The sequence below is a fragment of the Pithys albifrons genome, chromosome 12 (assembly GCF_047495875.1).
Source record: "Pithys albifrons albifrons isolate INPA30051 chromosome 12, PitAlb_v1, whole genome shotgun sequence".
Classification (NCBI taxonomy): domain Eukaryota; kingdom Metazoa; phylum Chordata; class Aves; order Passeriformes; family Thamnophilidae; genus Pithys; species Pithys albifrons.
This window is the reverse complement of record NC_092469.1, coordinates 2725173-2748414: the sequence shown is the minus strand read 5'-3', so window position 1 is coordinate 2748414 and position 23242 is coordinate 2725173. Positions and strand designations below refer to the sequence as shown.

General features: G+C 46.6%; 1 protein-coding gene across 1 annotated transcript; it reads left to right on the top strand.

Moving 5' to 3' along the window:
- The first annotated feature begins 1039 nt into the window (after positions 1-1039).
- GPI (glucose-6-phosphate isomerase) lies at positions 1040-22741 on the top strand. Its single transcript, XM_071567219.1, has 18 exons — positions 1040-1279; positions 5900-5990; positions 6871-6939; positions 9260-9379; positions 11184-11267; positions 11353-11499; positions 13208-13279; positions 14244-14288; positions 15075-15128; positions 16046-16106; positions 17592-17635; positions 17858-18010; positions 18320-18449; positions 18794-18870; positions 19619-19747; positions 20143-20218; positions 20301-20367; positions 21737-22741. Exons 1-18 carry the CDS (start codon positions 1161-1163, stop codon positions 21858-21860), a joined length of 1662 nt encoding a protein of 553 aa, XP_071423320.1. The 5' UTR covers positions 1040-1160; the 3' UTR covers positions 21861-22741.
- The last annotated feature ends 501 nt before the right edge of the window (positions 22742-23242 follow it).

Sequence of the window (23242 nt, the reverse complement as noted above, 5' to 3'; positions counted from 1 at the left end):
GGGCACACAGAGGGACATGGGGCACACACAGGGACATGGGGCACACACAGGGACATGGGGCACACACAGGGATGGGGCACACAAAGGGATGTGGCACACAGAGGGATGGGGCACACAGAGGGACATGGGGCACACAGAGGGACATGGGGCACACACAGGGACATGGGGCACACAGAGGGAGATGGGCAGGGATGGGGCACACAGAGGGATGGGGCACACAGGGAGGTGGGCAGGGATGGGCACACAGAGGGACATGGGGCACACACGGGGATGGGGCACACAAAGGGATGTGGCACACAGAGGGACATGGGGCACACACAGGGAGATGGGCAGGGATGGGGCACACACAGGGAGATGGGGCACACAGAAGATGGGGCACACACAGAAATGGGGCACACACAGGGATGTGGCACACAGAGGGATGGGGCACACACAGAAATGGGGCACACACAGGGATGGGGCACACAGGGAGATGTGCAGGGATGGGGTACACACAGGGATGGGGCACTCAGAGGGGCATGGTGCACACAGGGATAGGGCACACACAGGGAGATGGGCAGGGACGGGACACAGAGGGATGGGGCACCCAGAGGGATGGGGCACCCAGAGGGATGGGGCACACAGAGGGATGGGGCACACAGAGGGGTGGTGCACACAGGGCACACCCGTGCCCGGAGGCGCGGTGGGCATCGGGTGCCCCGGGGCTGGTGCCGGGGCCGGTCCCGAGCGCTGCCCCCGCCCGCGGATCCCGCGGTACCAATCGCCCGGCAGGGTCGGTGATTGCGGCCGAGCCCAGAGGGGTCGGTGATTGCGGCCGAGCCCCGCGGGCGCACACCGGGCACAGGCGGGTCCCTCGCACCGGGGCACGGCCGGAGCGCTGCGCTGCCCGCGGGGCCGTCGGCAACGCCGAGGAGCGCGGGGCAGGCGGGACCGGCCCCTGCTCCGGCTCCAGGCCCGGCCCCCGGCCCCCGCCCCGGCCCCGGCCCCCGCCCCGGCTCCTCCCCGCGGCCGCTCCTCCCTCTCGTGTGGCGGCCCGGCGGGATCCCCGCGCAGGGAGGGCCGTGCCGGGCGGGGCGGGCACAGGAGGCCGTGCCGAGCCTATAAAGGCGGCGCGGCGGCGGCAGCAGCTCCGTTCGCACTGCCCGGCCCTGCCCGCGGACATGGCGCTGTCCGGCGACCCCCAGTTCAAGAAGCTGCTGGAGTGGCACAAGGCGAACGCCTCCAAGCTGGTGCTGCGGAAGCTCTTCGAGGCCGACAAGGATCGCTTCCAGAAATTCAGGTGGGCCCCGGGGCGGCGCCGCGTGCGGGGCCGGGCAGGGCCGGGGAGTCGGGCTGTGCCGCAGGGCCGGGGCCGGTGCCCGCCGCCCTCGCCCCTGGCCGGGCTGTAACTGGGGCTGGGCCCTCGCTGGGGCGGCCGCGGCGCCTCCTCCGGCCCCGCCGCCCTCCACGCCCCGCGCGGCTCCAGCGGGAGCGGGGCCCAGTGGGGCACCCCTGCCTGCTCCGTGCGGGGCCGGTGGGGCCGGGCGGGGCCGAGCCGTGCGGGGCCGATGGAGCCGATGGGCCCAGGCTGGGGCCGGGCCGTGCGGAGCCGGTGGCCACGGGGCAGGGCTGTGCCATGCGGGGCCGATGGGCGCAGACCGGGCCGTGCGGGCCGGTGGGGTGATGGGCCCGTGCTGGGGCCGGGCCGTGCGGGGCCAGTGGAGCGCTGGGGCCGTGCGGGGCCGATGGGCCCATGCCGCGGGCCGAGGGCGCTCCCGCAGCCCCGGGGGCGGCCGCGCCACTGCCCTTGACTCATCCTTGCGGGCGGTACGTGCCGGGCGGCACACACAGTCATGGCACACACACAGCGCACACTCACACACACACACGGCACACACAGTCATGGCACACACACAGCGCACACTCACACACACACACACGGCACACACACAGCGCACACTCACACACAGCGCACACTCACACACACAGTCATGGCACACACACAGCGCACACTCACACACACACACGGCACACACAGTCATGGCACACACACAGCGCACACTCACACACACACACACGGCACACACACAGCGCACACTCACACACAGCGCACACTCACACACACAGTCATGGCACACACACAGCGCACACTCACACACACACACGGCACACACAGTCATGGCACACACACAGCGCACACTCACACACACACACGGCACACACAGTCATGGCACACACACAGCGCACACTCACACACACACACGGCACACACAGTCATGGCACGCACACAGCGCACACTCACACACACACACGGCACACACACAAACACTCACGGCGCTCACCGCGGCCCCGCACGGTCCCCGCACGGTCCCGGCCCGGCGCTGCTCAGGATGGGTGGCTGTGGCGAGGGGCAGTAACCTGTGCGAGCATCGTGGCTGCGCTCCCTTCCCCCCGTGTGCGGCCGCGCTGCGGGGCTGCGGCACCCGCGGGGAATCCAGCACCGTGTCCGAGCATCACAGCCTGGGATTGTAACGTGAGCCTGGGTGATAAAGGGGCCTTCTGCTCCTGAGTGCCGAGAGAAGGCTTGTTGCGTGCACCGGGCCTTTCAGTACTGGCCTAGGTGAAGTGATTGCTTTTTTTCCCTTTTGATCGCATTATAAAGTTCTTAAATTGTAATTAAACAGTGTGTATGAAATCCTCCATACTAATATACAAGAGTTAAGTATCGTTGGCATTCATGGAAAAGGTGTGCTAAATTTTTGGAGTGCTGACTTCACCTGACTCTTCTAACAGGACTTCTTATATTGTTAGAGCAATTTGTCAGTGTTATGTTATACAAATTTACTAACTCTATTACTTAAGAGCTCGTTCTGGTTTCAGCTTTTCCTTATCTCCAGGGTTTTCTTTGTGAAATGTTCTTTTCTGAGGTTATCTATGTCAAATAGCTGCCCAAACTCATGTCCTTTTGTGTTCCATTTAAGCAGAGGAAACGGAGTTTTAGGTTTACTTAATCTCTTGTAATCCTTTCTTTTGATTATTTCAGTCCTGTCTCCTGGTAAACCATCATGTTCTAGACTAGGAGAGCTTCCTTACAGCAAAGTACAGTTGCAGAGTGGCCTGCGTGGGACAGATCTGCTCTGTCCACTGTGAGCAGCCCCGCAGGATGAGGGTGCTCAACATCTGCTGAAACCCAAATGGCCTGGAGGTTTGGCCACACGGTCCTCTGCAATTTGCACCTCTCCTCATGAGCAATTAAACTTTATGAATATATTTGTTAACTTTGTAGGTGTTATCATAAAATCACTGACTGTCTCTTTCTTTAGAAGAAGAAAAGAGAAACACCCATATGAAAGTGCTTCCTGGTACTGGTTCTGGAGGAATTCCAGACTGGTGTGAATAACTTTTAACCTGAATATTTTATCTCTGAGCACAGGTGTCAATATTTAATATTCTTATAAGACCCTTACACTCACTGATTGCATCCTACAGAATTTAGATAGAAGATCCTTTCTTGCTTTTGTCCTTTTTTCTGCCTCCAAATTTGTATATCCTATTTTCCTGGTTGGGAGTGTGGTCACACCTGTAAGATGCATCTTTGGCTTTCTTTGCTACCCAAGGTGGTAAGGTGAGGTCTGTGAGGGACAGGGGGTCTTAGCAACGTGGGTTGTTCACTAGAAACTATTGGTTTTGAAGGGTTAGAACTGGTATGATGCAGCCACATCATAAAACTCAGTGGGTAACAGACACCTGGGTGCTGGTTAAGGTGCTCCCGATGCAAATAACTGGGGCAAGGTGTAAAGCTCTGGAATTGCACTCCTGCCAGTTGGGTTATGCGTGTTGGAGGCTCAGAAGGAGCTCCAGTCTCGATGGACAGTGTGGTGGGAGATAAGTGGTTGGGAGGTGAGCTCTGAAGGAGGGAGGGCTGTGTCCCTTGGGTGGCTGTGGCTGACGTGCCGAGGCTCGTGTGCCCCTGGGCAGCACTGCCCGGGCTGCTGCATTGCAGGGGGAGCTGGGCAGCACGGCTGAGCCTCTGCTTAAAGAAGGGGTGGGTCCCTCCATGCCGGGGTTTAACACCAGATTACAGTGTGTGCTCTGCCCTCCACCTCCTGCGTGGGAAGTTCAGTCTGGTGGCCATGGCATGCTTTGTTTTTGCCTGAAATGTCTTGCACCTTTCTGCAGTTTCTTCAAACGAGCAGTAGTTTAAAGCCAGCCATGGTTTCATGGGTTATTTTGCCTTCTAGGTCTAGTGAGATTGACTTCTGTATTTGTACAAGTAAAATAATGAAGTGTAGATGTAAGCTGTATGTCGGGTAAACAAACATGAAATCCTTATATTTTCTTTGTAGAGTAGAACATTGGGGAAGACTATAATTTACAGTTTACTATAGAAGGAGAATTTGAAGAAGAGTTCTGCTTCTCCAAACTGAAGAAGTGTTACTAATGGCCTTGCTGTATCATTAGTGACATGTGCTCAAGTCTGAGATGCCTCTATAAATAAATTGCATCAAATTTCGAAGACTTGGTTCTCATTTTTCTTTTGTACTTTATCAGTGATAGCAGATTTGGCAGGTGAGAGGTAACAGTCCCTCCATCAGCCATCCATATTCTAGGTATCCTTGTGCTTCTTGGTCTGGGTTTCAGGGTTGTTTGCAGCCCACTGAAGAGGTGATGAGCAGCATTACCACTGCTTTTCCTTGCTTGCCTGTGTTCGTGCTTATAAGAGAAACACAGTCTAAGGCTGTGCTTGAAGAGACCTTCCTTCCCTTAGTGTCTCTTGTATTTGAAGAGAAAAAAAAGGATGTTACTGTGCTTTTCCCCAAGTTAATGAAGCCACAAAAATGCCTAGGCCTTCTGTTGTTACTGTTTCTCAGCTCAGCTCTGTTCTTCCTCTGCAGAATCTTGCCTGCTCTGTCGTGTTATGTACGCTCTGAATAACAGTTATGCCGTGGTTTGTCCCTGTGAACTCTCTGGCATATGTGGTGACTAAAATAGCAGTGCATGTTCCTGTGCTCAGGTGTTGAGAAAGCAAAAGCAGGGGAGACAATGACCAGGGCAGGGACACTGAGCCCTGGGTGGCTGCAATTTCCTGTGGGTGTGTAGCAACAGGCAGAGTAAGCTGTGCTTTTACAGAAGGTGGCTGAGTCACTCACAGAATTCAGTTCCTCTGTTAGAGTAACTGTATGTATTTGGTTGGAAATGAGTGCAGGGCAGAAATGGGTAAAACCAGTGCTGTCAAGGACTGGAGCTGTAGGACTCGCACAGACACGAGGACACAAAGGCTCACTTGGTTTCTGCTGGGCTGCCACTGGTGTTTCAGATGGGAGATGTGTCTGTATGTCCATATGGATCTATATGTGCCTGTGTTCTGAAGGGTTGGGCTGTAGCTTGCAGATGATTAGTTAAATAATTGGGAGACTGCCAGAGTCAGTGAGAACTGTGAGATTAAACCATGTGCAAGTGGGGTTTAATTCTGCATAGTATTTGACAGAATGTTTCTGTACATTAATCTGTGTAGATTTTTAAATTGGGCTCTTTCAAGTCTGAGAGAATGACTGGCTGTATTTGTGCTAAAGGAGGTATAGGAAGGCAGCTTGATTTTTCAACAGCAGAAGAATGTGATGAGCTCTTTACTGATGATACATTAGGAAAAAGCTAATAATTATTGCTGGGGAATGCTGGTGGCTTGGTGAAAACAATGGGATTGTCCAGATATGCATCAAATACATTTCATTGTATTTGGATTTTCACAAGCAGAAAGTGGACCCTAATTCAGCTTGTTGAAAAACCTGGTCTTCAGTAAAAACCCACACTGGTAAGTCACCTTATGAACCTTGTTGGGCAAATTGGACACTCAGTTAGGGTCTCTTATTCTGTGATATGTTCAAGAATGTGCAGCTAAACAGCCTGTTGGTTTTGACAGCCTGACTGTGAATACTGACCATGGGGATATCTTACTGGATTACTCCAAGAACCTTGTCACAGAAGAAGTGATGAAAATGCTGATTGAACTGGTAACCATTTTAACTACTACATTAGTAAACCAAATATGTTTTTTAAACAAGGCAGGTCTTGCCTGCAGCTCACTGTTGTAGCTTTGCTTATATTCATTAGCCCTGGATTTGAGAGACCATAAGAGCTAAAAGGCATCAGTTTACAAATCTTGGCACTGTTCAAATTCTTGCCTTGTCATCCAGCCCCAAGCTACAAGGCTGGTTGTCAGTGTGCAGATCTTGTGCTCACTGAGAAGATGTTTGTCTGTATAAACTCCAGCTGGCATTTAGCTGTTACTGAGGTCTGCAGGAAAGTAGGAGATTCATATAAAGCTGCAAGAGCAGGCCCTGTCTTCTATATCTGTAACTGAAAGAATATTTCATGTGTCATGCAGTCCTAGTTTGGAGATTCATTTGCAGTTGGATCTGTTTTAAGAAAGCAGTTTGTGTCATTGATTTCATTTTAGCATGGTGTCCATATTTACAACTCTTCCTTCTTTAAGTATTGGTGCAGCCAAAGGCTTGGAACACATACGGGAAGAATTAGCAAAAGTAGCTGTAACAAAAGTACTATTGCTACTCTTCAGTTAAAAAATTCTAAGCTGGTGCAAATGAATCCTGTGGCAGTACAACAACATGGAACTGAGTAGTTAATGTGGACTCATTGCATCTTGACCTTTCAGCATTTGTTAGTCTGTAACATGGGAAGGGAACAAACAGCATCAAAAGACGTGCTTTAAAATGGGAGAATAATTTTTTCTCTAAATCTAGTGAGTGTTTTAATCCAATACCATTTCACTGTCTTGTGTTAAATATTCCTGGTCTTTGATGTAGCTGGACCTGTGTAGTGCCTGTTGACCTGCTGCTATTTTTAAGAGGAATCTGTGCTTGCATTTCTCAGGCCAAGTCGAGGGGTGTGGAGAGTGCCCGGGAGCGCATGTTCAGTGGGGAGAAGATCAACTTCACTGAGGTAAAGCTATTTCTGTCCGTGGTTCCTGCCCCTTCAGTCGTGCCTGTGTGTTAGGGATGTTCATGCATCTGTGTAAACAAAGTCTTGGAAAAAACGTGCTTTCATTGCTCCTTTGAAATGCTGAGTGCTTGTAATGTTTGCTGCACTACTTACAGGAGAAATTTTTACAGCTCTTACTAAAAAACAGAAGAAAAATGTGTGTGAATAATGTTACTCAATCCTGCTTTCAATATATACCTTAAATTTTTAGAGATTTTGGTGGTATTTTTTTTCTTCTCTTCCCTCTTTTGTAGAGAGGAAGATGAGTTAGATCTTGCAAAGGGCATGGAGCAGAGTATTGCATTCCAGGTATCCCTTACACGCTTTTGCCTAATGTCAGTGTTCATAGAGCTGAATAAACTGCCTACAAGGTGTGGGTGAGGATTGTGTAAGACACTGCTTTGGGCTGGGGTGCTGCTTGGCTTTGAGTCTGTTCAACAGTCAAGACTACAAACAGTCTTGGGAAATGCAGCCATGTGTTTCAGTAACAGGATGAGGACCTTCCGCTTCTGTAGGTCTGGTTGGAGTTGTGCTTAAATCCTCACTAAATTATACAGAAAACCAACTGTCCTTTCTTCTAATATGAAAAGAAGGATGAATTCTGGAAACTGAATGGTATAGTGGGTTTTGTTAGTCTGCCTTAACACATAAGGGCTACTTAGTAATTTTGAGGCAAATCCATAGAAATCAGTGTTGCCTTTGACTTGGCTCTTGGCTGCCTTGGCTATTGCACAAGCTGTTTGCTGGAACTAACTCAGCAGTTGGACATTGTATTGTTTGTGAATGATGCACAGTCAGAAACAGATAAAGCTTATCTGGAGGAATGGTTCCTCTTCCTTCTGTCTTAATGCTTTCAGTTTGCAGGTGTAACTAGTGAAAAGAGAAAGGGGGGAAGGGGGCTGGGAAATGTCTGCAGGGTGTTCACAGATAGTGCCTTCCACCAGCCTCATGTAACACAGATTATTAGAGGGTTAGCCCATCTCTGACTGTATATCATGGAGTGGCTCCTCACTGTGTGAGAGCAGCTGAAACCTGCTCAGAAGGATGTGGTTTTCACAGGAAGCACTTAAACACACTATGGAACTGGGATGTGTTTGGTTTCTGCTCCTGGCTCCCTATCCTGCTGCTGTCTTGACACCAGTCATGTATCAGTTGCCTACATCATGAGTCTGGTAACATTGTTTTCTTGTCAGGCTGTTTCCTTCCAAGTCAGAAGTTGACTTGGGGTTGATTTGTTTAATTTTTTCTGTTTTATAGAATATCAAATCAAGTTGGTTGGCTCTGTTAATAAGTGGGCAATGTGAAATTGTCAGGAGACATTAAACAGGATGCTGTCAATGTGACTGAACCTAAAGCAGTGAGACACAAGGGAGCTGCTTAATGGCAAGAACTGACTCGTCCACTGCTCTGGGTCTGATTTAGAACATTTTTTAGATTTTTGTCTGAAGTATTTCAGACTTGTCTGTGTTTGGTGCTGCAGGCAATGGCTGCATGGTGTGTGCTAATGTGGAAGTTCCTTACAGTGCACCCAAGTGTGGCATTGCCAGGTGTTTGTCCCAGATGAGTTAAAACTTGCATCTTGGTATGGCACAAAGACAGAGCTTTACCAGGTAACTCCTCTGGCCACTCATGCTGGGCACAGCCTTCATAGCCTGTGTATTTGGGAAATACTTTGCTTAGCTATAGACATCAGGTCACATCTGGCTGCTTCTCTGGATCAAGACAAAGCATCCTTCAAGCCTGGTAGTGAGCAGTACCTACCAAATCTGTTCTGTGGCTGAGTGCTGCAAAAAAAATTCTCTCTTCACCCCAGATTTAAGTGGGTACACTTTAATTAGTGAGTGAAAGAGGCTTTTTGTATGGCAATTCAGTAACCACAAACTCAATGATTTTTGAATTAGCATTTGGTATTTAAATCAATAAGGAACAGTTTCGCTGTTGTCTACCTAAAGCATGCCAAAGTAAAGATCACTGAGTACTGAACAATGCTGAATTCTGATCCTCAATCTCTTAAGTGTTTTTAAGGGATTTTTCTCCAGGTAAACTATTACTTTGCATGCTATTTGCAGTTGTAAGCCCTCTGCACTGACTGTGTGAAGTGAGGGTGACTCAGGGAGCTGGGGATGTGTGCAGTACACACACCCAAAATACTGCCCTGCTAATCCCGGTTAATCTGAGGGTTTTTAATTCCTGAAGATTGTGCTGCCTTCTGATTGAGGCACCTGAGGCCCCTGGGTATCACTTGGAAGTGGCTCCATCTGGCTGTTCTCCCTTGTTTCAGAACCGGGCTGTGCTTCACATTGCCCTGAGGAATCGCTCCAATGTGCCAATCCTGGTCGATGGGAAGGATGTTGTTCCAGAAGTCAACAAAGTGTTGGACAAGATGAAACACTTCTGCCAGGTATAAAGTACACCATAGGTTATTTTTCCTGTTGTGTTCCCAGCCAGGTTCTTACATGTGTGTTGTGAAGCACTGACTGTAGGTGGGTTCACATGAGTTACTGGGCCCTTGTTTGAGGTTTACAATAGTTCTGGCTCAGGCGTGGAGTTGGAGCTGTTTTTATTGATTCACTTTTCTCTGTCTGTTCCCAGTTGGCTTTTTCTTTCATGGGCTCTCTAGGTCTTGCTCTTTCAGCAGTAATCCCGTGTTTACTTTGGAAGTCTTGTAAATCATTAAGTGCCATTCAAATGTCACTTTATTTTTTGCTAATTTTTTGACTACTCGACTTCATCAAATGGAAAGTGCCTCTTAACGTTTGTGTAACATGAGGAGAGAGGTAGAAGCTCCCAGCTCAATTGCTATTTGATTATACTCTATTTAAATAGTTTCTTAAAGATCTTCTGGTTTTAGGCCAAAATCCTTTGTGACTCTGTTTTGTTTGTAGTAAAAGCTCCCTGAACAGTTTTAATGTATTTTAAACATGGCTGTGGGGACCTGGACCTGCTTGGGTGCAATTGTGAGTCTCACACAGGTGGGAGTGGCCAGCTCATACTTTTAACCTGTGCAAAATGAGCCTTGATTCCTAAATGAGCCTGGTCCTAAACCACAATAACTGCCACTAGTTGGTCTGAATTTGGTAGTTTGTTCAGATAGTGGGAGAATTGAATGGCTACAGAAATTCACTGGTCTCTCTGCCACCGATGAAGGTTTAGTTGATGAAGGTTTTGGTAGTGCCAGAGCTTTCCCTGGTGCCACCCTCTGGATGGCTCCATGGTTTCTGTCACCAGAGCCTGGGAATAGCACTTTCCATGCAGGTGTATCTTCTCTGCAAAATATGATAAGCAGTTTCTTTGAAAATACTAACAAAGGTTCTGTTTGAGTTGACTGACTTAGCAGATGGGACTTTCAGACCATGGCAACATCATCTGCAGGGTATGGGACTGGTGTATATTAACAATGGTTTTTCTGTTTGGAAAAATGAGAAGCTTAGACATCAGTAGGGCAGGAGGGGAACTGTCAGCATAACTAAGTGCTTTGTGGAGAAGTTGTTTTAGACTTGGGGAATGTACTTGGAAGTATTCCTGATGCTGGAGTCCTTTTGTGATTGGAACAAATTTAATGCATAGGTGGTAAAAGATGGACAAAATTCAATGCAGAATTTTGTTACTTAATGATTGTAATCGTGTCTTAAAGCTCTCAGTGACTCTTAAAGAGCAAAGATAGAGCAGAAACTTGCACCATGTGCTGTGAAGGTGCAGCCCAGAAATAAATCCTAAAGCAAAGCATGCATGCAATAGAAAACGTTTTTGAATGTTTGATTTGCCAATATTTCTCTACTTCTGTGGCTTTGTTAATCCTGTTCTCTTCCAGTTTGGTTAGTGAAGTTGATTCTAACTAAAGACACTTAGACATGTTTCAGGTTCAAATGTTTGTTGCGAATAGTTTGATAATGTCCAAGATTTTTTCATTTTTGGCTAGACTTCTGCTGCCTTTGCCAACACTAAATGCTACAGCAGTCCACACAGGAGCAGAGTTTGATCTTGCAATGTGTTTTTGACTGTGTATTAGACCTCCAGCACTTGATGAGTGTAACCTCAGACCTAATCAAATGTGTAGCTAAGCAGGTAGTTCTGAGTGTAGGAAGCCTGAAAGTTGCCTTTGGAGACTTTCCACAACAGTACCTGAAAACACAGCCTATTTCCAGGGTCAGAGTCCCTGGCTTTGGAGTAAGGATGAAATGTCATTGCCATGTTTTTTGCCACAGAGAGTCCGTGGCGGGGAATGGAAAGGCTACTCCGGAAAGGCCATCACTGATGTGGTCAATATTGGGATCGGTGGCTCTGACCTGGTAAGCTCCTGACCTCTGTACACCTTGCACATCTTTGTGTGTGTGCCTGCAGTGAAGGTGAAATCCAATTGTGGCTTCTCCCCAGGGCCCTCTGATGGTCACTGAAGCCCTGAAACCATATTCCAAGGGAGGCCCTCGTGTCTGGTTTGTGTCCAACATCGATGGTACCCATATAGCCAAGACCCTGGCTGAGCTCAAACCAGACACCACTCTCTTCATCATTGCATCAAAGGTATGTCTGATACAAGCACTGGGCTGGGACTTGCTCTGCCTGTAAAGAATAGAGGTCTGTCCACAGGAAGATCTAGATCAGGGACTTGTAGTGTGGGTTATTTCTGGACAGGCCTGTTGTGATTCATTCTAAACCTGCAGTACAAGCTTGTGTTGCTGCTGAAATACCTGGGGATTCCTAAGTCAAGTGCTGAAAATCACTTAGCCTAGACTAGATACATGAGCAATTTCAGGTGTATTTCTCAGTCAGTGCAAGTCTAAGTTTTAGTCACAGAAGTCTGTTTTCCTGTAATTCCCTGTGGGTGGAGTGTAGGATTGTATGTGGTTATTGCTTTGAAATTCCAAATCTTGTCTCATTCCTAAAGGACTTTGGTCCTGCACGTTAAGTGCAGCGTTACTTGCTAAGTGTTCTGTTTCTTTGCATAAATGAATTGCATGTAGTTTAAGAATCTCCCATGTTGTTTTAGGATAGTAACAAAATACCTTCACCTCAATAACTTAAATGCCAAGCTCCTTGAGCACTATAAATACTAAGCTGCTTTACTTACAAAGTACCAGCAGACTATCCTTCCCTGTCTAAGGTGACCCTTAACTTCTGATTACAGACAGAAGAGCTGCCTTTAAGTCTTGCCTTGCTAATAACTGACTCTGTGAGCATACCTGCTGGCCCAGCTTCCTCTGAGGAATGCTGCTGTCCAGGCAGAGGGAAGGGATGGAGACAGACCTCATAGTTATGTAATGTGGGTCACCTTGGTTTGTAAAGCACAGTAGAACCTTTCTGCTGTTGGAGACAATCTGCAGCAAATGAACATGAGCAAAGCTGGCCATGCTCTGCCCTGCTGCTCATTATCGAATCTTGGCAGTGCTGCGGCTGAGCAGCAACTTATGGAATAATAAGGAAACTACACAAAGTAGTACTAATGGTTACTTGGAATAATTGAGTCCAGGGATCACGGTTCAAAGGCTTAGAAAAGTGACAGACTGAAAGAGTAACACTTTGGTTTCTGTTTGCCAGACTGTAGTTAGATAATTGGATACATTTGGAAGAGGATGAATGGCATGTTTTTTCCATAACAGGCTTGTGTTTCATAATGAAATATTTCTGGGGATGGATGAGAGTAGGTTGAATCTACCCTTAAAGCTAAATTTTGATGGCTGAGTAAATCAGAATGGTTGTAGATATTTGCAAAACTGCATGACTGAACTTCTCTGCACACTTCATGAAGCAGGAAAATGTTTTGCTCCAATCAGCAAACCAAAATTATGGCAAGAATCTTAGTAGAAATGAGAGTTCCTGCGTGAAAAAGTAGGAATTGAAAACAAGATGAAAGTCCAGCTGGGTTATCCTGTTGTGATGCTCAATTAGTTCCTTCTTAGTTGAGTGGTAAAAGTTTAAGTAAAAGACTAAAGTAGAAAACTGTAGTGTCAAAGTTTTGCAGAACATTTTGTGGGTGGGAATGTAGAAAATGGGGAATAACTATTCCAATTCTCCAGACACATGCTAGTTTGAAACTAGGTGGGTGAATTCAGCAGCACTGCTGTTCCCTGGATTCGTGAGCCTGCTTTGTTCTGCAGTCTGGCAGCAGCTGTGTGTTTGCACATCCATACTCACTGTGCTCTGGTTATCTGCAGTGTGTGATGCTTTAGCAACCTGAAGTTGTTTCTGTTTTAAGAAGTGTCTTACTTACCTTCTTGCTCTCTGGCTGCAGACTTTCACCACCCAGGAGACCATCACCAACGCAGAAACGGCCAAGGAGTGGTTCCTGCGAGCTGCTAACGATGTGAGTGCGACTGTTTGGGTTCACTGACAATGCAACAGCTCTTTGCTGGGTGGGCTCTCCCTGGGCCTTCCCAGAGCCAGTAACTGCCCAAACATGAGCTCAGCAAATGCTGTACCTGGATCATTTCAGTGCTGTGTTGTTGGTGACAGACTCTGTTCCAGTCAAAGTGATAAACCCCCTAGTTTTCCATTATAAATGGTTGCCATGCATTGTTCCCCAAATCCTGCCTGTTAAATAACAGAGTGCAGTGTTTGCCTTGGAGCTGGACAACAGTTTGATTGAACTACTGATGCAAAAATCCAAGAATACTCTGTGTGGCATTGCCTTTTAATTCTTGTCAAATCTTTAAAAACTAGACATGAAGCTCTGGCTGGAGTGACACAGTGACATTTCTGTGGCAGATGGCTGTGCTATGGATAGAACCCTTGTATTTGGCTCATTCTCTCCTATTTCTAACTCTTAAATGGAGAAGAGCAGACAGTGCCTGTTCAGGTAATTAAGATGGTCCTTAACCTGTCCAGTCAGGGCAGCTGCACTTGGTTTGGCAGCTGGGCTTTGAAATGCCTCATTGTTGCAGACAACTGTTCAGCAGAGCACTTACTGCAAGACCAAAGTCTGACTCTGGAGCTGGAGGCTTCTCAGGAGTGCCAGCTGTGTCGTGTGACCCTGGTGGGATGGCTGTGTGTGCACAGCCTGCTCCATGTGCAGGAGGTGCTGGTGCCCAGGCTGCCGAGGCTCTGGGGGAACTGGAGTGCTGCTCTCCCGAGGCACTGACGGAAATGGGATCCTTGGGCACGCTGCCAAATCCCACAGTCAGTGTGAATATGATGATTTCAAGTTCGTAACACACAAATAACTGTTGGTAGTCAACAGTATTTTGTGTAAGTGGCAGCAGATCAGCTTTGTAAACAGAAATTAAAATAATTAGTATTTTAGCTCTAACTGTATTTTTATCTTTATTAAGCCTTCAGCTGTGGCCAAGCATTTTGTTGCCTTGTCTACCAACGCTGTAAGTATAACCAATCTAGTTTATTTTTTCTGTGTACCTTTGAGGTGGCCTCACTTTAATAAGGAAGCCTATCTTTTAAGACACTTGAATACCAAATTTTAGCACTCCTCTTGAAAGGAAGCCTTTTTTCTGTTGAAAGGAACTGAAACACTGCTAGAGTATTGAGCTGTATCAAGATTGGACTTTGGTTATGGATGTGTGCTTTCTCTGCTAAAGCTTTAAATCTGAAATAAAGATGTTTTGTACTTGAAATTACTGCTCTTATTAGTGAGTGTAACCTGTAACTGCCTCAGTGTGTGTGAGTGCAGTTATGTAAACAAATCCTATTCTAAACTCCAAGTGAGGGCTGGAGCCATGCAGGCAGTTTGAATAATGCTTATGGTGAATGCTGATGTTCCATGCCCATGTATGAAGTGGAGAGACCCACAGCAATTAGGAAAACACAGAGCAATCATGGGCAGGCTGTCAGGTACTGAGGTACAAAATTCCTTTTTTTAATTAGGGTTCTGGTAACTGTAAACTGAATGTCAGTCCAACTCTGAACTCTATGGCACTTACACTCATTTTCTGATGAATGTATGTCATTGATTTTTTTAGTAGTGAATAATGATAGATATTGGAAATGAAGGGGATGGATGTCATGCATTTTTAAAATTAGAGGATGTTGCTCTGAAATTATGTATTTAATAGGTAACCAACTTGTGTTTGTTTGCTGGTTGTAAAGTGCTTTAATATTGTTGGGTTTATTTATGCTGTTCTTACGTGATGGTTTTTTTTTTATTTTAGCCTAAAGTTAAAGACTTTGGAATTGACCCAGAGAACATGTTTGAGTTTTGGGATGTAAGTAAATGTCTAATGTTATGTGGTAGATGTTAATTGCTGGCATTTCCTGAAGCAATTAAGCTGATTCTAACTACATGTCTGAAAACTGCAAAAGCACCTAAATTATAGTAGTTGTGTTCAGTGCACTGAAACACCTGAAAACTCTTAATTAAAGGCACATTTTGAACGTGTCAGGCAAGCCAGACTATTGGCCATGGCATTACAATCCTGCAGTCAAAGGTCTGAAGAGGGGCCTTGAGTGTTCTTAGCTGTCCATCAGCTGTGGAGTAACAGGAGAGCCAAGTCTTGGCTTATTCCTGTGTGCAAGTCGTTGTTATTATAAGCTGTGACATTTGGTGTCTGCAGGGGACAACCTGGGCCTGTAAAGGTCAGACATCAGAAATGGGACTCTGATTTGATAGTCTGTAGCAGATGCATATTTTAAGTATACTGCCCTTAGTCTTGGTCCTTAATTAGAAACAAGTTTGTTTGCCTCATTGACTAATTGCCTGACAAGCTGGGTTTTAAAGCTGCTGCTCAGGAATTCCCTGGAATTCCCTAGATTGTCAGAATCTCCCTGAAGCAGGCCTTACCTATGGAGGGCTGGTACTAGGAAAGCAATTAATACAAGCTGCAAACTGAAGGTTTGAAAATGAACTGGAATCAAGGGATCTGGTTCAACAGAGTTATATAAATTGGACAAATAGGATAACTCCAGACTTTCAAAAAATGCACACCTCAGGATTCCCTAGGGGGATGCTGTAAGGTGCAGGTTCCCTTGACTATGCCATGTAACATGTAGTGAACTATAACCAGAAAGAATGTGGATTTTGCTGAAAATAATCCAAACACGTGCTGCTGTTTTCTAATTGTTTGAATAAGTTTGAATTCCAAAGCTTTGCACTTCTCCATCTAAACCAGTCTCTTGTTTGCAGTGGGTTGGTGGCCGCTACTCCCTGTGGTCTGCCATTGGTCTCTCCATCGCCCTGCACATCGGTAGGTGTTCCTGGGAGGTCACTGTGCCAGGAGTTGGGCTGTTTGCCTCAGGAATTGAACTATGGAATGCTTCATGTGGGTCACATTTGGGGTGAATTTGGTTTGCCCAGCCTGCTCTGAGTACGTTTGTGCTAAAAGGCCTGTAATGCAGTGGAAATGTCAGCATTCTAGTGCTGCAAATGCAGTTTGGGAAATTGCCCGTATTTGGGTACAAATAGTCAAATTGGTTCTCTTTAGTATTTGCATGGCCAGAAGTGCCCAGTGTATGTAAAGCCCTGTCAGTGCTGGGAAATCAGACCTTGCAGCTGCCCTTCCTACCCTGGGAGCAGGTGTTCAGTTCCTGGGAGTGTACACACTCTGTCAAGGTCCTGTATCTCCAGCAGTGCATGTTGAGCTCTCTTTAGCATTGTTAACTGTCATCTCCTCCTGTTAATTCCTGTTGTTCCCAGTACTTGTTCATCCTGGCTATAGAGCCTGATCACATTGTTCCCTCATCACTGCTTTCAGATGTTTAAAGTCTGAAACTATAATGTAATTTATTTTTCTAAACAAAAGCTAGAATTCCCTTAGACTGGGGTAAGAAGAATAACACTGGGTTTGGTGTTTTGGAATTATATGAATAGGAGTTGTCATGTGTAGAAAAATGTACGATAAGAGCAAAATAAACCAGTGAGGCTGTGACTGTTTTTTCAGCACTAACTGTTCATTGCTGCTGTCAGACAGATTTGGTGCTGAGTGCTGACATGCCAGTCTATCTGCACCTCTTCCTCTTAGACCCTTCATCTCCCACAGCTGTCTCCTGACCACAGGGAGAGCTGCTGCTTGCATTGCCAGACACTTTACCTCCTAATGTCTACATAAGAATCAGGATTTATGTCTTTGCAGGAAAGGAAGTTAAAAAAGTTAGCTAGACTATTAATTAGTGAAAGTGAATAGAGGTTTAAATACCCTAATTATAAAGCAAAAAAAATTCAGGTGAATTGTTGAGAGAACAGGGAAGGGAGGGGGGTTGAGCTTTTTTCTATGAGAGTATCTTCTTAGAGCGGTTCCTCCTCAGACCAGCACAGAAATCCTGCTGTGCCAGCACTGCCCTGTTTTCTTGGGGATGTCTCTCCCGATGAGGCTGTAAAGTGACTGAGTGTTTGAACTTGCTGAAAACTGTGTAGCCTTAAAGCAGGCTCTGTATTAAATACCTCTGTTTTCTTTCTAGCTGTTCATTCTGTCTGAATGGGAATTTTAGGCAAAGGTTTTTTGAAATATGTTTCATGAAGTTGGACTTGCTTCAAAGGCCAGGCTTAAAGCATAAGTAAATGCCTGGCTTATGGGATGCAGATTTCAGGAGAAGTCAAAGTGCAGCTTTAACTCAATTAGTAGTTGGGGGTCTTGCTGCACACAAGGAATCAAAACTGTTTTACAATAGTCTGTACAAGACAAATCAAGTTTCAGCTGTAGTAGTAAATACAAACTGCCTTTTTCCATTGTTAGGTTTTGACAACTTTGAGAGTCTGCTTGCAGGAGCCCACTGGATGGTGAGTGTGGAATGCCTGTTTCAGATTTGTTCTCTTTAAGAGTTTCTAGTAAGGTAACTGAAGGCAGGTTGGTTTCTAAAGTTCAGCTCCCCAGGTCCTCTCAATGCTCCTAAAACAGCCGTGCTTGGGAAGCTCTCTCTGAATCAGTGACATAAAAACAATGTAAGAGTTGGGAAGGGTGCCAGTTGCTTTATCAAAGTGTTAATTTTCCTGTGTCACCAGGATAATCACTTCCACACTGCCCCCCTGGAGAAGAACATGCCCGTGCTGTTGGCCATGCTGGGGGTGTGGTACATCAACTGCTACGGCTGTGAGACCCACGCCCTGCTGCCCTACGACCAGTACATGCACCGCTTCGCTGCCTACTTCCAGCAGGTGGGGGTGTTCAGAGGGAGCGGGACGAGCTGCTCTCCTGGCTCCAGACGTGATTGCATGTGTGGGTTAAAACTTCAGTCACTTCAGTTCATGGAACCAGTGGCCTAAAGAGGCCTGTGCCAAGACTGATAGCATCTTATTTGCTCAGTTAAAGGCCTTTCCTCAAACCTCCATTATCTCGATGTCCATAAATTAAGTAGCTGTATCCCTGATACTTAAAAAGCTCATATAAACAAGCAGAGTTCACTATAGTTGATGTGTGTGGGGGAACTTACACTGATACTGAGCGATACCCCCCTTCCCTTCCAGGGTGATATGGAGTCCAATGGCAAGTACATCACCAAGAAGGGCTCCCGAGTGGACTACAGCACTGGCCCCATTGTGTGGGGAGAGCCCGGCACCAACGGGCAGCACGCCTTTTACCAGCTCATCCACCAAGGTAAACTGAAACCGGCAGTTAAATCCTCAATGGCCTCAGGGCTGCAGGGCTGGCACTGGTTTGGAGTTTGGACTCTACCTAACCTAGCATTGTGTTCTATGGGGCTCTGCATCAGTGGCTTTTGAAGGCCACAAGATGCAGGTATTTTTACAATAAGGAGGGTCAAATGAACCTGAGACTAGTGAGCTGTATTGTAACTTCCCCCTGCTGTTACTAGTAAAAAACCTCTTCTATAAAACTTTTAAAAGTGACTGAGTCTGCCAGTAACTCTGAAAATAGGGTGAGAATTGAAGATTTTCTAAGAATTTACTGTTGCAGGGTTATTAATGTGGCTTTTCTTACAGGAACTCGCATGATTCCCTGTGATTTTCTCATCCCAGTCCAGACCCAGCACCCAATCAGAAATGGCTTGCATCACAAGGTAATAAGTTCTTTGTCAGGCCCCCGTATTTCTCGTGGCTGAAGCATTAAAGCTTATTTGGACTTGCAGTGTGCACTATTTCTGAACGCCCCTTGAAACTATACATATGGGCTCTGTCAACAGTCACAGTAGATCTGAAAATATCTAAATTATTTTTGTCAGGTAATACCAAGTACAGGTGAAAGTTTGAGTATGACTTTGCAAAAGAAGGGGAGAAAATGTTTCATTTGACTGTTGATACAGTAAGAATTTACCTTCAGTGTAGCTACACGTGAATTTGCAGGCTAAGATTAGGCAGTGAATAGGAACTGCCTTGGCAGGGATTGGTAGTGAGCTGCTGTGGAGACTCCTGCATACAGGTAAGTGCACTTGGTTGGTACCTGTGCCTGATCTTTGCACCTGGGTTTCCATGCATATGGTATAGCATGGGATGAAAGCACAGCTGACACTGGGTGTGAAAGGGCTGTGAGGTCCTGGCTCCTTGTTCTGCCAGTTCTGGCAGCAGCAGGATCCTGCAAAACTGTCTGGTTGTCGTTGGATGCAGGCACTTTAAAATAGTAATTAAGTTTCCTGGCACTCTGAAGGAACAGCACCAGCAGCCGGGTTTGGGCAGCCAGAACTGCTGCCCATTTTCCTGCTACAGTGTTAAAAACAAGAGTTGAGTCCAGCCCAGGCACGGGTTGGAGCAGCAGGTACCACTGTTCAGCTACGGGAAAGGAAACCTGAGCTGTGTTTGTTTCTCCCTTAGATCCTTCTGGCCAACTTCCTTGCCCAGACTGAGGCCTTGATGAAGGGGAAGACGGCAGAGGAGGCTCGGAAGGAGCTGCAGGCGGCCGGGCTGAGCGGGGAGGCCCTGGAGAAGCTCCTGCCCCACAAGGTACCCGGGCTCTCTCTCTGCCCCTGCAGTGAGGGCACTGCTGAGGCAGCCGGGACAGGGGCACTCTGAGCAGGCTGCAGGCAGCACTTGGGCTCCAGCTCCCTGCTCGAGCCCTTTGAGGCGTTTCAGGGAGGAGGAGCTGTGTCAGCACTGCCCTGGGCAATTGACGTGTTTCACTCCTGTAGCCCACAGCAGCCAGCGTGGGGCGTGGAGAGAAGTTGCCATTGTGCTTGTAATGAAACATGGAAGTGGTGCAATCTTATGGTTGAAGGTGTTACCCTTTAGAGCTTCCAGGACTGCCCGTTTACTGCTAATGCAAATAGTCCAGTGGGCTGTGAGGAAAATACAAACGAGTTTCTGATGTAAGTTTTACAACATAACTCTTGTTTTGAAAGGTCTTTGAGGGAAATCGACCAACCAATTCCATCATGTTTACAAAACTCAACCCATTCACTCTGGGAGCCATCATTGGTAAGTAAATAGATCTGACAATTGTCAGTGTTTATTAAGGCTTTCTGATCAAGTCTGTTGATAAATCTCTTTCTTCTTATAGCCATGTATGAGCACAAGATATTTGTTCAAGGAATTGTCTGGGATATTAACAGTTATGACCAGTGGGGGTAAGTCTCTGTGTTCTGTTTCTTGTATTTATTGACTGATATTTCTTAATCTGTCCTGTTTCAGAGAAAAGACAACAAAATTATTATAGGGTAGTTTTAAATGAAAACAGTTTTTCTGGGGATAAGTCACTGTGTATCCTTATTCAGTCATGCATAATGACTTTGTAGGTACAGTTTTAGCTAAGGACCTTTGTTTAGTTGGATTTAGAATACTATGATACTATAATACTGTGCTCTGAGAATGAGAAAGGAAAAGAATTTTTACCTGTAGAAACCTTTAGTAGGCAGTTTGAGTGGGATCTGTTGTGCCAGAGACTGAGGACCTGTGAATTTTTCTATAGTAGAGACCAGAACATTCCTGGCAGGGTCTGCATCTGTGCCTGAGGGCTGTGCTGGAGTTCATGTGCACAACAGCAGCTTTAGTACTTTGTCACTTAAAAGTGGAAGATTCAATCAGGAGCCAATCAGATGCTTTTTAATCTGTAGTGATAGGAACTGTACAACATGCTGTAGGAAGGCTTAGGTGGAGGGTTTGGGAAATAAGATTTTTCAGGTGCAGCCTGTGCTGTGAGGGCTTGTTTTGAAGAGCACATTTGCTCTACAGGTGTAGAATGGCAGTTTACCCTGAGCTGTCTTCTTAAAGGCTGAAGGATCATTTGTGTGTGTGTGTTCTTAGAGCTGTGCTTTTTAACTGAAATACTGCAGGAGAACCTGAGAAGGGCAGACTGTCCAGTAGCAGCTGTACTGCTCTAAACTCTGAAATCAGGAGTGGGACAGGAGCAAGTACAGCTTACACTGCCACACCTGGAAATCTGGAATGGCATCCAAAGCTATGGAATGTGGGGCCCTGTAGGACCAGCCTAGTTTGTTGCAGCTGTTGGAATATGCCAGGTTCTTACCCTGTGAGGCTGTAACTCCTGGATAGCCCACTGTAGTGTTGGGGATGATTCCAGACCTGCAGCTCAGCTGCTGTTTCTTGTCTTGGTGCCACAGATTGGTGTTCTGAGCAGTGTCACCTTTAGCAGTGGCAGGAGTGACCTGAATGCCTTCTGCACTGGGGCAGGCTGTGTAACACAGGCCAATACTGGGGGGAAAAGACTCTGCTCACCTTTTAAAACAAGAATTTGTCTTTAGACCTCCTGTAATTTGAGCTGTCTGTTCAGCAAAGCAGCTGTGAGAACTCCAGTTGTTTAGGAATGGCACAGAGTTGAATACTTTGTCAGTAATTTGTGAGGGGAAAAGCATCGCAGTGCTCACTGCAGAGTTACTTTACTGGCATCCATTTTTAATGTCAATGGCTTATAGTAAATCCTCTTTAAGTTGTTAGCACTAATGCTCCTTTTTTCTTCTCCTGCTTTTATAAATGCAGAGTTGAGCTTGGAAAACAACTTGCCAAGAAAATTGAGCCTGAACTGGAGTCAGATGCTCCAGTGACATCTCATGATAGCTCAACAAATGGGCTCATCAGTTTCATCAAAAAACACAGAGCCTGAAAGGAAACACTTGGAGGACATCGACAATCTCACCACACAATACCCAAATCCATTGTAGTTGTGCTTTTTTAGCCACTTCTAACAAAAATGGCACTTTACAGATGTAGCTTCTTCACTTGTTGCAGTTAATCTTGTTGCGTCAAGTGTTACAAATGAAAACTAGTTTTGTGAACCCCCAAGATTGTATAGTTGCTTTCTATTTTTGTGGCTGGTAATCTGTAAAGTGCTGCTGGTATATTCCTTCAGTTCTTACCCCTCAAATTCCTGAAAATTGATCACCTACTGATCTTAGAAAATAAAAGGTATGAGTAAAACTTCTTCACTCTCTCTCCTTGAAGTGCAGCCCTGATGAGATTTGCCTCACTCACTGTGTAAGGTCCTCTGAAGCCAAGTGAACTACCTTCTGTCTTTTTGGACTGGTTCTGCTGTAAGCTGGAAACTAGAATGTGTTCCAAGAATCAGATCTACAACTGTAGGTTGTTCAGGTTACATCATTTCATGCATTTGAGCAAGTTCAGATTTTTTTTGTCCTAGTGCTGCTGTGAAAACAAAAGTTTACTGATGTTTGGTAAAAGCTTTCATGTTTTGTCTGTGAGCTATGTGGACAGCTATGCAAAAAGGAAGAAAATTCCTGGAAAGACAGTGAAGCAAATGTATGCAGAAGAAATGTATTTTTGGTATCCTAGAGGGTCTATTTCACATTCTTAAATCAGCATCACTGTCCACCACTACAAAAAAAAAAATAGAGAAACCTGTTTGTCAACAAGTTGTTTATCCTCTTTTCTCCTCTGGTACTGTTGAGCCCTCTTTGCTAGCGGACTGGCATGCTCTGGCTATTGTTCTGTAACACCTTTAATAAAGGTCAGACACAAGCATTGAAAGCAACCTGTGGTTCTCTTGCCCCCCACCCTCCATGAGCTGGTACCTGTCATGGCCCGTCTCTGGTGCGTGGCTTTGCTGCTCCATCTCACTGGTGTCGCACCAACACCTTCCTCCTGCCTCAGGCCGACTGCATATGGATTGTGATCAGCTCCCTCAAGCAATTTTCCTCCATAAAATACGACTTTCAGGGGAGAACCCACTAGAGGGAAGCATCCTGTTTTCACAGGAGGCTTTAACCCTTTCCTGCACTGGTGCACAGCTCCCTCCGGTCGCTGCAGGGCGCGCCCTGGCTGTGTCCCTGCCGCGGTGCCCGGGCGGAGCTCGCTCAGAGGCGCTTCCACACAGCCCCGAGGCCTGGGGAGCAGCGCGGGCCCCAAGGCAGCGTTTCCTGAGGGAGTCCTGCCTTCCTTCCCGTCCTGCTTGAGGGAGCCTTTCCCTAGGGAGCCTTTCCTGAGGGAGTCCTGCCTTCCCTCACGGAGCCTTTCCTTAAGGGAGCCCGC

Coding starts and splice junctions, on each gene's coding strand:
- GPI (XM_071567219.1), top strand. CDS start 1,161: ATGGCGCTGTCCGGCGACCCCCAGTTCAAGAAGCTGCTGGAGTGGCAC. Junction 6,940..9,259: donor AGAAGATCAACTTCACTGAG/GTAAAGCTATTT, acceptor CCCTTGTTTCAG/AACCGGGCTGTGCTTCACAT. Junction 18,871..19,618: donor GAAATGGCTTGCATCACAAG/GTAATAAGTTCT, acceptor TTTCTCCCTTAG/ATCCTTCTGGCCAACTTCCT.